The 13,811-nt window shown below is 40.8% G+C and overlaps 1 protein-coding gene across 2 annotated transcripts in view; it reads left to right on the top strand.

Moving 5' to 3' along the window:
* Positions 1-13,811, top strand: part of LOC137040912 (prospero homeobox protein 1-like) — a 45,171-nt gene that overhangs the window by 16,916 nt on the left and 14,444 nt on the right. For both annotated transcript variants that reach the window (XM_067416724.1, XM_067416723.1), the window contains 3 exons: positions 1,287-2,970; positions 10,246-10,351; positions 12,204-12,398. In XM_067416724.1, coding sequence (XP_067272825.1) covers positions 1,343-2,970; positions 10,246-10,351; positions 12,204-12,398 — 1,929 coding nt within the window. In that variant the 5' untranslated portion in view covers positions 1,287-1,342. The remainder of the gene's footprint in view (positions 1-1,286; positions 2,971-10,245; positions 10,352-12,203; positions 12,399-13,811) is intronic.

The raw sequence follows: 13,811 nt of genomic DNA, 5'->3' as shown, positions 1-13,811 counted from the left end.
ATTTTTAAAACTTTTATTATTTATTTATTTAAAAAAAAATGTTGGATTGTTTCGACCCAAATTTGGGACAAACAGAAACAGTTGGGTTACATTTTTGTTTAAATTAAATGTTTTAACCCAACAGTTAGATTTGTCAACATTTGACCCAAATTTGGGTTGAAACAACCCAGCATTTTTTTGTGTATTCAAAAACACTTTAAGTAGTTTTGCATTTGAATTCCTATGTTGTACGAGCATGTGTTTAAGTAAAATATGTTAATACAACTGTCCAGATGACATAATGAAAGATATATATATATATTTTTTAAAGTTCGTTTTAAGAGTTTTTAAAAATGATTAAACTTTGTAGAACATAATGTTTAAGGAATAGTTTTAAAATGACCTATTTTACACTGACTGATTACACTAAATGACAATTTAATTTAAAATTAAGTTTAAACTTATATATATATAAAATAAAAGTTTTTTTAAAAGTGCATGAAACCACCATGAATAAAAAGAGCATACATTTTACTAAGATCTTGGAAATGTCTTAAAGCTGTTTTAAAATGTATAAACTATAAAAGAGAAAAAGAAGATCTTAAGATGTGTAATGAGGGCCTTGAAGTTGGCCATAATAAACTCATAATAAATAAATTCCATGTTTGTAGAATTTTAGGGTTACGCTATTCACTTTCTGCCTTTTATTTTTGCCTTTTTTTTTTAGATTCCCCCCAATTTTCTTTAATGTAGTTGTCCCATTAAAACATTTTTTTATGATTAAATTATATAATCTTTGTGTCTGGCTTTCTTTACAACAAACAATGTGTTGGTTAACACTTTTACAAAGACCATAAACTCACATAAAAACAGAGTCAAACTGCCCAACGAAAGCAAACACTGATCCCCATAATGGTGAGCAAACATTTTTAATAAAACATCAACATCTAAACCTCGGTTAATTCTCATTAAGAGCTTCTGCTGGGTTGTTGAGATATTTGTCTTTCATCTTCAGTTGATTTCAGGCTGTATGCTTTTTGTTTCCTTTTCTGAGAGTGCAACCAACATCACATTGATTTAATGCCATTCCCATTAATTTTTGGATGAGGTAAAAAACATTAATTGCGGGTCAAATGTGATTTTGATTCAAGGCATTGACACTTCAACATTGGTTGCTTTATATCTGGGTATTATATTTTTCGGTAGCTCTTAATATTTGGCCATTTATTTTAGGCATTTATGATTCTAGTACAAAAAACTCTATTTATATTTTGTTTGCCTCACTTGTTCTGTTTTTCCGCTTGTAGGTGAGATGGTTTGATAGTTCAGGCTTGTGGGAAGTGGGTCAATAGCAACACCACAAATGCCAGACCATGAATGCCATCTAAGTCAACAGATCAAGAGAAGACGAGTGGACATTGGAGCGAAGAGAATCGTTAGCTCAGCGGCCACATCGACACCCAAAGCCTCTGTCACTCGCGCAGCCAAATCTGCTGCCATCTTTGATGCCATGAACTCCCATCACAGTAGAAAGCAGGATGTGCTTGAGTGCCAAGGGACTCGTCTCAAGCATCGAGACTCCGGCGAGGCTACGTCAAATGTTCTCCGCAAACTGCTTAAAAGAGCCAGCTCGTATGAGGATGACATGATACCGTTTTCTGGTACCACGATCATCACCAAGCTTCTGAAGAGCAATAAGGCAATAAGGGAGCCAGAAACGCAGCAAGATGACACTTGCAGCAACTCATCCCAAGAGTGTCTCTCGCCATTTGGACAAGCCGCACGAACCCACTCGGACTCAGAGCGGCTAAATGAGGAGCACCTTCAGGCCAAGCGCGCGCGTGTCGAGAGCATCATTCGTGGGATGAACCAATCCCCAAATTCAATGGTGCCTTGTGGAAAAGAAGATGGAGAGGGAGAAAGCGAGGTTCCTGCGTTTTCCTTCAGCCCGCGAGATCGCGAGAACAAGAGGAAGCAAAAATTGCCTCAGCAGCAGCAGCCGGTTTCCACACACAAAGAGCAGAAGATTGAAGAACGCCGACAGCTGAAACTGCAGCTGGAAGACTTGCAGAAACAGCTGAGACAGCTTCAGGAGAAGTTCTTCCAAATCTACGACAGCACGGATTCTGAAGCGGATGGTGGGAATATCTCCGAAGATGGCACGCTTGGCGGTAAACCTGAACACCTCATTCACAATCCCGTGGCTGATGGAACTGAAAATGGCATTGATTCGGAGTGTGTTGCAGATGAAGCGAGGGTGAGGCAAGTATTGCTGGATGGAGAGATGGCCAAACGGGAGGGATCTTCGAGGAGCAAAGCGTTGATGTCAATGCATGAAGTAGGCAAGCATCTGGCAGAAACCCTCAAGCAGGAGCTGAATTCAGCCATGTCCCAAGTGGTTGACACCGTGGTCAATGTGCTTTCAAAACCTCCACTATTACAAGTATTCCCATCACTTCCAGCAACCAATGACCGCTTCCCTTTTAACCGGGACAACCCAAACTTCCACACTTCTAATCAGAGGCTGCAGTGTTTTGGGGATGTTATCTTTCCCCGGCCATTTGACTCGTTTGTCCATCCTAATGACCAAACCGAGGCACTTCCACTGGTGGTACGAAAACCAGCATCTGAACACCACCAGTCCACCGATCTTGGAGCTCAAAGTGCCCATCCACATTCTTCTCTTTCTGGAAACACAGGCTTCATCTCCCCATCTTTCCGTCATCCATTTTCACTTCCTCTCATGGGCTACTCGTTTCAGAGCACACTTGGTGCTTCATCGGGATACCCCAGGAAAGACTCTCCGGATTTGATGGATCTGTCAAGGGAGACCACCAGCTTACGGAAAAAAATGGCTTCCAGCCACCATCTAATGCATAACCGTTCCTGCTCACCAGTTTACCCAGAAAGCACTGCAGAAGCGCTCATCAAATCTGAATGTGGAGACCTCCAGGATATGTCAGACATCTCGCCACTCTCAGGGAGTACAATATCCTTTGCATAGTAGTAAAATCTATCAGTGTGTGAAAAAAAAAAGTTAGGTTGCCTAATTTTACCAGGGAACTCATCACATTCAGTCCAGTTTAAGTGAAGTTCACAACATAATTTCGGGAGGAGAGAACCCATCTAATCTTTCAATTAGCAACGTACACAAACGCAAGTTCCGGAGGTGTTAACTCATCTAATCTTTCAATCAACCGCATATAAGGTCCTACCTCTTTCAGGCATCAATCGCTTTGCTCCCTCCACCTCCCCAACTCCACCTTACTTGCATTCATGTTTACCTTTCTCTTCTTCCTAGCACTAGTAGTTCCTGGGCGGTAAATCTAAGCTCAAAAGCAAGCCAAATACGTTTAAAGGGATACTTCACCGCTTTTTCATATTTAACTGTTATTCCCTTAACGATCTGATAGCATTTAGCTTAGCCCACTAAGCCCAGTTCATTCACTATGGTACCAAACAGAGATCAAGTTAGAAGCCACCAAACACCTCCACGTTTTCCTCTATTTAAATACAGTTACACCAATAGATGAATGGCCTAGTATGATTACAAAATAAGACGTGGTGCTTTTCTTAGTGGGTTAAAAAGGAGAACTATAATGTATGGCGGATTAGCACTTCTGAGAGTACTTCGGCTCGGCCCAGTAAAAAGTCCCGCTGAAACATCTTCCCTCACAGAAATGAGAGAGTGAGGGGGAGGTGTGAGGTAAAGATGTTTCGGCCGGGACTTTTTACTGCGCCGAGCCGAAGTACTCTCAGAAGTGCTAATCCGCCATACATTATAGTTCTCCTTTTTAATCCGATTAGAAACGCGCCACGTTTTATTTTGTCACCATACTTGATCGTTCAACTATTCGTGTAACTGTTTTTAAATAGGGAAAAGATGGAGGTGTTTGGTACTTCTAACTTGATCTCTGTTTGGTTCCATAGTGAATGAAGTGGGCTAAGCTAAATGCTATCAGATCGTCACCGCGTGAGAGAGATTAAATGCACGCACTCAGACGAGAGAGGTATGTATCAACTCATCTTAGTTAAGGGAATAGCATAGTTTAATATGAAAAAGCGGTGAAGTAACCCTTTAACTTCTTATCAAGACCAACCAAAAATGTTTAGTAATGCAAGCATACACAATCCTTTTTTTTTCCATCTCCATGTTTGATTTTCAAAGGTAACATTAACATTGTTAAATGCTAAACATTGTTTAGTTGCCTTGACAAGAAGTTCAAAAGACTACCTGCTACTGGTTTTTAAGCTCCGGTGCTCTCAGGGCGTGTCCGAATCCATTTGCTAGTTTAACAACCGGAAAAATGGTTTGCGTGCCCGGCTCATGGTCCAAAAAGGTTGCCCTATGTCTGTTAATGAGTCATGAGTGTGTTTTGGGCGTAACGTGCAATAAACCAATCAGAGTCTCATCTCCCTTTCCCTTTAAAAGCCAGTTGTGCTCACACCATGAAGGATTCACTATTTACATGAAGAGAGACTTAACTAGGGGTGTCCATGGTTAACCGATTGACCGATTAACCGTTAAAAATTGCGTAACCGAGTGAAACATTTTGCTCGGTTAAGTGGCGTCAATGACGTGCCTTGAATTTAGTTGTAATATATGTTTGCACCCCTATAGACCGCCAGAGCGCTCCCAGACATTTGTAGTATCCATAGGGTTAGGGTAGTATCCACAAGAAGAAGTCATGACCAGCTTTCTAAGCGGGCAAAGAAAGCGTAGGAGCACTTTAAAAATGAGAGTGACGGGGCGAAATGCAAGTATTGCAATGCAGTGCTTACTGCATTTTTCAGGCTATAAGTTGCTCCGGAGTATGAGTCGCATCAGTCAAAATATGCGTTATGAAGAGGAAAATAACATACGTCGCACTGGACTAAAAGTCGCATTAGGGCAGAAGCAGAGCGCGAGCCGCGCGCGCTGTGCATAACGGATCAGAAGAAAGAAAGTTTGAAGTGAGAAACTTGTGAATGACTAGAGAAAAGCAGACGTTACTTTAACTGTAATGAAGAAAACAAAAAAGCTGATCGCGGACTGAAAGCAAGATGGCCAGAGCTGAAGGGACGAGACCACAGATGCTTGAACTCTCTGCCGGGAGAGGCTCATCAGCGCGAGTCAAACGCTGAGTCTGTGTGAATCATTCTCGGCTGCATATTTTACTAACGTTACATGCCCTAATCATGCAGACGCCCTCGCGGCCACTCGCATTGCTCGTGAACTGGAGCGCATCTTATCCTAATTTAACGAAACTCAGCGTACGCCTCGCAGACATGAAATAGATCTTAAGAAACTTGAAATGTCTTTTAACAATTTAAAACGAAAAGAAATAGGCTACTCTCTGATTGTGTAATCCATGATGTGCATTTCTCTTTATAGGCGCGTTCACTACGGAGATGGTGGTCGTCAAATTAATAAGCTAAAAATAACCCTGACGCACACTATGGTTAACCGAGTATTAACCGCTAAGGGCCTCGGTTAACGGTTAATGAAAAACTTGAAAACGTGCAGCCCTAGACTTAACTAAAAAAGATGTGATCTGTAACCATATATATTAGCTCAACTATTTTATTTTTTATTTTTTTTTACAGTGTTTTAGTTCTTCAAAATTTATAAATCACCTTTTAATAATAATGCGTTCGATTTATATAGCGCTTTTCAAGGCACTCAAACTTTTCCTCAAGCTTCTCTCATGTACAAGTTTAACCATGGTTAAATATACGTTTTTTTTTTATTATAGTGTATTAGTTATAGCTTTTGCCTCAAATGCCTTTCTAGTTCAAACCAATTTTAAAGTTGGTCACCATGACATTTATAACTGACTTGTTTCTAATTACATCTTAAACATGTTTTAAAATCTGTGCACATTATTCCCCAGTAAAGAAACGTCAGTCACACTTTAGATTAGGGTCCAATTCTCACTATTAACTATAACTTTTGCCTCGTTTTGCTTTTTTAAACTCCTGATTATTGCTTATTAATTATAGTTAGTTCGGTAGCTGTTAGTTTAAGTAATGAGTGGATTATGGACGTGAAATATGGTAATTCAGAATAAGGCATTAATATGTACTTTATTAGTTCTAATATGCATGCTAATAAGCGACTAATTAATAGTGAGAATTAGACCCTAAACTGAAATGACTTCCTTTTCACCTGATGTCACCCATGTTAAAGTTTATCAGTAGCCAAAAAGCATAGAAATGAATGCACTTTTAATTTCAGGGATAATTTTTATTGAACAATAGAAAGATTAGCTTCAGATTTGGATGACGAACATTGAGCTCTAAAAGAAAAGTGCGTACTTTACGATTCCATTGTTATGGCATGGCTATGATTATGTCCAAACTGGGACAATGTAGTCGCATTTGGTCTATTGTTATGGAGCTTATTGGGGAGTTGATATGGTGTGGCGTATAGGAAGTGTAAAAATTGGAATATTTATTATGGTAAATGGACTGCATTTATATAGCGCTTTTAACAGACCCTATGGCCATCCAAAGCGCTTTACATTTTTGCCTCACATTCACCCATCCACACAGACGGCGGTGTCAGCCATGTAAAGCTCATCCAGCTCGTCGGGAGCAGCTGGGGTTAGGTGTCTTGCTCATGGACACTTCAACACTTGGTCAAGTGGAACCGGGGATTGAACCACCAACCTTTCAGTTTGTAGACAACCTACATGAACCACTGAACCACTGCCGCTTATTAATTAATTAATTTACATTTATTGATAAAGTTGAGGGGCAAGTTTTTGTGTGTTTAAATGTCTGTAAGTGTGAGCGTGGAAGTGAAAACGGGAGAATGCGCTTTACATATGTAGGTAATTAAAAGTAATTTCATCTAAACAATGGAATTAGTTTGCCATTTTCTATTGTTTATGTTTATTTGCTTGGTGGATTGAAAGTAATTGCATGCCTTAAAATGTCTGTCAACCAATCAGAATAAAGCATTTAAGCTCAAAGTGTGACTTTGAAATGTAGTTCGTCCCATTACACAGATGTAGATTAGATGGATTGGCTCTGTGGTTATATTAAAGGGTTAGTTCACCCAAAAATGAAATGTCTGTCATTAACTCCTCGCCCTAATGTCGCTCCACACCCGTAAGACCTCCGTTCATCTTCACACACAGTTTGAGATCTTTTATATTTAAAATATGCAATTGTTTTATTGTTCAATCCTCAAATAAAGATTCAAACGGTTATGAATCAGCGACTTGATTCATGATTCGGATCGCCAGAGTCACGAGATTTCCGTCTGGATCGCGTGTCAAACTGCAGACTCATTGATCGATTCACTGATTCATAACCGTTTGAATCTTTATTTGAGGATTGAACACAAACGCGGAAGAGAAGACAATGCTGAATAAAGTCGTAGTTTTTGTTATTTTTGGACCCAAATGTATTTTGGATGCTTCAAGAGATTCTAATTAACCCACTGATGTCTCATATGGACTACTGTGATGATGTTTTTATTCCCTTTCTGGACATGGACAGTATAGTGTGCATACACTTGCATACGCTCTCGGACTAAATATAAAATATCTTAAACTGTGTGTGAAGATGAACGGAGGTCTTACGGGTGTGGAACGACATTAGGGCGAGGAGTTAATTTTTGGGTGAACTAACCCTTTAAGTTCTGTTGGCTATTATTTTTATTTTTTTTTAGCAGATTAAACCTCCCTGTTTGTCCACTGTTATATTGGCAGTGTTCAAGGTTTTTTGTTTTGCAGTCGCACAATGTGTTGTGCTGATGTCAGAGCTCAGAGAGGCCTTAAAGGAGGCAGGTCAGCCCTCTTTGTCTGGGAAATGTGCCCGGTCAGCACTTTGGTTGTCTGGCAGAGGTCAGTGCAGGACAACGGCAGGAGTTTCACACGCAGCGCTGTTTGAACTTTCAATGTGCTCTTATCTTGATTATTGATGGATGCTGAACGTGTGGAGGAAAATGTGCAGTGCTGGCAGAAAGATCAGACTGTTTGCGTCCCTTCACAGCTCTAACGTGGTTTATTTAATAACATCAAGCATCACTACACTATGAAGGATTTTTGTTATTTGAAATCTACAAATTCCATTAGTACATCAACTTTGGATTAACTTTCTCTAGTCACATTCACTAATTTCCCCAAGTCATCTTCAAAGTAATTTGGCACGTATCAAGTCAACCCACATCTATAGGAAGGAGAAAAAAAGTTTGTGTGGATGGCAGGATGGATGGATGGATGGCTGGATTGATGGATGGATGGCTGGATGGATGGCTGGATGGATGGATGGATGGATGGATGGCAGGATAGATGGCTGGCAGGATGGATGGATGGATGGATGGCTGGATGGATGGATGGCTGGATTGATGGATGGATGGCTGGATGGATGGATGGATGGATGGATGGCAGGATAGATGGCTGGCAGGATGGATGGATGGATGGATGGATGGATGGCTGGCTGGATGGATGGATGGATGGCTGGATGGATGGATGGATGGCAGGATGGATGGATGGATGGATTGTAGGAGGCAGGATGGATGGATGGATGGCAGGATGGATGGATGGATGGCTGGATGGATGGATGGCTGGATGGATGGCTGGCTGGATGGATGGATGGCAGGATGGATGGCTGGATGGATGGATGGATGGATGGATGGCTGGCTGGATGGATGGATGGATGGATGGATGGCTGGATGGATGGCTGGCTGGATGGATGGATGGATGGATGGCAGGATGGATGGCTGGATGGATGGCAGGATGGCTGGATGGATGGCTGGCTGGATGGATGGATGGATGGCTGGATGGATGGATGGATGGATGGATGGCTGGATGGATGGATGGCTGGCAGGATGGATGGATGGCTGGATGGCAGGATGGATGGATGGCAGGATGGCAGGATGGATGGATGGCTGGATGGATGGATGGATGGCAGGATGGATGGATGGCTGGATGGATGGATGGATAGATTTTTTTTTCATGATACCACAATTGTTTGATTAACATTAATGAATTTATATATTAAGAACTATTGTACCGCACGATCTAATATAATGCTATGCATCAGATGTTTTTCCCCAACAGTTAACCAAACGCTCACTTAAGACATAACAGGTGATGATTGCGTGAATACTCGCCAAGACAGATATTTTGAAATGCTGTGTATATCGAGATTGTGCGCAGTCCGAAGCATCTTTGCGTCCGCTGTTAAAAATGCCAGTGTGAACGCTAAGCGGACCAGGACTATGTTATGTTTTTGTTTTTTGGTCCGGACCAAACTAACCGAACTACAAGTGTGAACGCACCATAATTAGATTTTACACTGTAAGTACATGTGCTTATAATCTTATAATAAATATTGATTTCTATTAGGACTGTGCGATATTGAAAAAAAATGTGATATCTTGTTAAATAATGCGATACAATATTGCAATTAGTTTGTAAAATCTATTTAAATTATATAAACATTTAAAAACTGAGATTTAAAGCTCCACTGTGTGATATTTTCCCCCATCTAGCAGTGTAAAGGTTTATGACCATCCAGTCAATATTACTTTCTGTTCTCTTTCAAATCCCATTTCGTTTCATCTCCTACGGTGGCCGATTTAGTCCAAGATTAACAACTTCTGAAAGTGACCAACAGTGTTGTTCACGTGTGTGTGTGTGTGTGTGTGTGTGTGTGTGTGTGTGTCAGACAGCGCGAGACTGCAAGTTATTGTTTTTTGCAAATTATTGCATTTAATAACTCTTCTTAACATCAAGAAAGTCCCATAAGCACCAGTCGTGTGCCCAGTCTATCCTCTGCTATGCGTCGACCTAAAACGAACACTTTTCACAATGTTGAAGTAGCTGATTAAAATCATTCAGATATTGCGTGCCGTTGCGATATGCATATTTCGATATATTGCACAGCCCTAATTTCTAAGAGTGCCAGGTCAGATCATTGTCAGCAGTGAAAAACATTCCTAGCTTGCCATGCCTGAAAGATCCTCCCAAATCCCTTACCGCTATATTTGTGTTCTGTCCCTGGTAAACTGAAGGTTACTAACACATTTGAAGGTGACATGCAAATACTGTCTTTATCTCTTTGACATCTGGAGGTTTGGGATCAGGGCGTAGGGAAAGACGTTGCTCGCTTTGCCTGTAAAATGAGTTTCTAATGTCAAATATGTTGGTGTGGTGTTTTTCATGTTTTATTGAACGTGACGAGCCAACACCTTGTGTGATGAGATGATAATATCAAGCAAATCTCGTGCCTTAGCATTGGGTTTATTTTCCTTCACTCCTGGTCTCACATTCAGGAGGGCTTGTCCCCAAATCACCTGAAGAAGGCCAAACTGATGTTCTTCTACAGCAGGTACCCGAGCTCCAGCATGCTCAAGATGTACTTCTCCGATGTGAAGGTGAGAGCAGACCGATAGAGATGCTTTAAAGGGACAGGCCATGATTTACTCGGCATCCTGTATATGACATTCTTCTTTCAGACGAATACAATCAGAGTTATATGAAAAATGTCCTGGCTCGTCCAAACTTTATAATGGCAGTGAATGGCTTTTTCTGTTTTAAAGTCCATAAAAGTGCATCTGTCCATCATAAAAGTGCATCCGTCCATCATAAAAGTGCATCCGTCCATCATAAAAGTGCATCTATCCATCATAAAAGCGCATCTGTCCATCATAAAAGTGCATCCGTCCATCATAAAAGTGCATCTGTCTATCATAAAAGTGCATCTATCCATCATAAAAGTGTATCTGTCCATCATAAAAGTGCATCTGTCTATCATAAAAGTGCATCTATCCATCATAAAAGTGCATCCGTCCATCATAAAAGGGCATCCGTCCATCATAAAAGCGCATCTGTCCCTCATAAAAGTGCATCCGTCCATCATAAAAGTGCATCTATCCATCATAAAAGTGTATCTGTCCATCATGAAAGTGCATCCGTCCATCATGAAAGTGCATCCGTCCATCATAAAAGTGCATCTGTCCATCATAAAAGTGCATCTGTCCATCATGAAAGTGCATCCGTCCATCATAAAAGTGCATCTATCCATCATAAAAGTGTATCTGTCCATCATAAAAGTGCATCTATCCATCATAAAAGTGCATCCGTCCATCATAAAAGTGCATCCGTCCATCATAAAAGTGCATCTATCCATCTTTTCCTTACACTAACCCATGCCTTCAGAAGGCCTTTATTAACCCAAAGCACTTTTATGATGGACGGATGCACTTTTATGATGGACGGATGCACTTTTATGATGGACGGATGCACTTTTATGATGGACGGATGCACTTTTATGATGGACAGATGCACTTTTATGATGGACAGATGCACTTTCATGATGGACGGATGCACTTTTATGATGGACAGATGCACTTTCATGATGGATAGATGCACTTTTATGATGGACAGATGCGCTTTTATGATGGACAGATACGCTTTTATGATGGACGGATGCGCTTTCATGATGGATAGATGCACTTTTATGATGGACAGATACGCTTTTATGATGGACAGATGCACTTTCATGATGGATAGATGCACTTTTATGATGGACAGATGCGCTTTTATGATGGACAGATGCACTTTTATGATGGACAGATGCACTTTTATGATGGACAGATGCACTTTCATGATGGACGGATGCACTTTTATGATGGACAGATGCACTTTCATGATGGATAGATGCACTTTTATGATGGACAGATGCGCTTTTATGATGGACAGATACGCTTTTATGATGGACGGATGCGCTTTCATGATGGATAGATGCACTTTTATGATGGACGGATGCACTTTTATGATGGACAGATGCACTTTCATGATGGATAGATGCACTTTTATGATGGACAGATGCGCTTTTATGATGGACAGATGCACTTTTATGATGGACAGATGCACTTTCATGATGGATAGATGCACTTTTATGATGGACAGATACGCTTTTATGATGGACGGATGCGCTTTTATGATGGACGGATGCGCTTTTATGATGGACGGATGCGCTTTTATGATGGACAGATGCACTTTCATGATGGACGGATGCACTTTTTGGGGGCTTCAAAACAGAAACAGCCATTGTAAAGCTTTTTTTTTGTATCTCTGATTGTATTTGTCTGAAAGAAGAATGTCATGTACACCTAGGATGAATTGAGGATGAGTAAATAACGGGGTAATTTTCCTTTTTGGGTGAATTATCCCTTTAAACCTCACCGTAACTCATTAGTGTTTAACATATTCTGTGTGTTTTAGTTTAACAGGTGCATCACGTCTCAGCTGATAAAGTGGTTCAGTAACTTCAGGGAGTTCTACTACATCCAGATTGAGAAGTTTGCCCGGCAGGCCATAAATGACGGCGTAGTGGCAGCGGACGACGTTAGCGTGAGCTGCGATTCGCCGCTCTACAAAGTGCTCAACATGCACTACAATAAGGCCAATGATTTTGAGGTGTGTGCTCACTTACATACACAGCTCCGATGTTCTGACACCTGTATTTTTGATCACTTTCATAAAACTATAAAAGAATATTTTGTTGTATGAATGATCTATTTCATGTTCAGACAAAAGTAAGAACAGACGGTCTCTGCTTTGAAACCATTTTATTCTAGATTCATGCATTCTTTTTTTTAGAAACACTTGAATGTGGGTTTCATAAAAAACAAAAATTTGAACAAAAAGCTCAGAAAATCATGTCTTTGTCAAAGACTACAGTGCCGTGCGAAAATATTCGGCCCCCTTGAACTTTGTGACCTTTTGCCACATTTCAGGCTTCAAACATAATGATATGAAACTGTAATTTTTTGTAAAGAATCAACAAGTTGGACACAATCATGAAGTGGAATGAAATTTATTGGATATTCAAAATTATTCGGCCCCTTTACTTTCAGTGCAGCAAACTCTCTCCAGAAGTTCAGTGAGGATCTCTGAATGATCCAATGTTGACCTAAATGACTAATGATGATGAATAGAATCCACCTGTGTGTAATCAAGTCTCCGTATAAATGCACCTGCACTGGGATAGTCTCAGAGGTCCGTTTAAAGCGCAGAGAGCATCATGAAGAACAAGGAACACACCAGGCAGGTCCGAGATACTGTTGTGGAGAAGTTTAAAGCCGGATTTGGATACAAAAATGATTTTTCCAAGTTCTAAACATCCCGAAGAGCAATGTGCAAGCGATAATATTGAAATGAAAGGAGTATCAGACCACTGCAAATCTACCAAGACCTGGCCGTCCCTCTAAACTTTCAGCTCATACAAGGAGAAGACTGATCAGAGATGCAGCCAAGAGGCCCATGATCACTCTGGAGGAACTGCAGAGATCTACAGCTGAGGTGGGAGACTCTGTCCAAAGGACAACAATCAGTTGTATACTGCACAGATCTGGCCTTTCTGGAAGAAAGCCACCTGGGAGACACACCAAACATTTGGAAGAAGGTGCTCTGGTCAGATGAAACCAAAATTTAACTTTTTGGCAACAATGCAAAACGTTATGTTTGGTATAAAAGCAACACAGCTCATCACCCTGAACACACCATCCCCACTGTCAAACATGGTGGTGGCAGCATCATGGTGTGGGCCTGCTTTTCTTCAGCAGGGACAGGGAAGATGGTTAAAATTGATGGGAAGATGGAAGGAGCCAAATACAGGACCATTCTGGAAGAAAACCTGATGGAGTCTGCAAAAGACCTGAGACTGTGACGGAGATTTGTCTTCCAACAAGACAATGATCCAAAACATAAAGCAAAATCTACAATGGAATGGTTCAAAAATAACCATATCCAGGTATTAGAATGGCCAAGTCAAAGTCCAGACCTGAATCCAGTCGAGAATCTGTGGAAAGAACTGAAAACTGCTGTTCA

Source organism: Pseudorasbora parva, chromosome 15, assembly GCF_024679245.1.
Source record: "Pseudorasbora parva isolate DD20220531a chromosome 15, ASM2467924v1, whole genome shotgun sequence".
Lineage (NCBI taxonomy): Eukaryota > Metazoa > Chordata > Actinopteri > Cypriniformes > Gobionidae > Pseudorasbora > Pseudorasbora parva.
The sequence above is the reverse complement of the archived record's forward strand: the minus strand, read 5'-3'. Positions and strand labels throughout refer to the sequence as shown.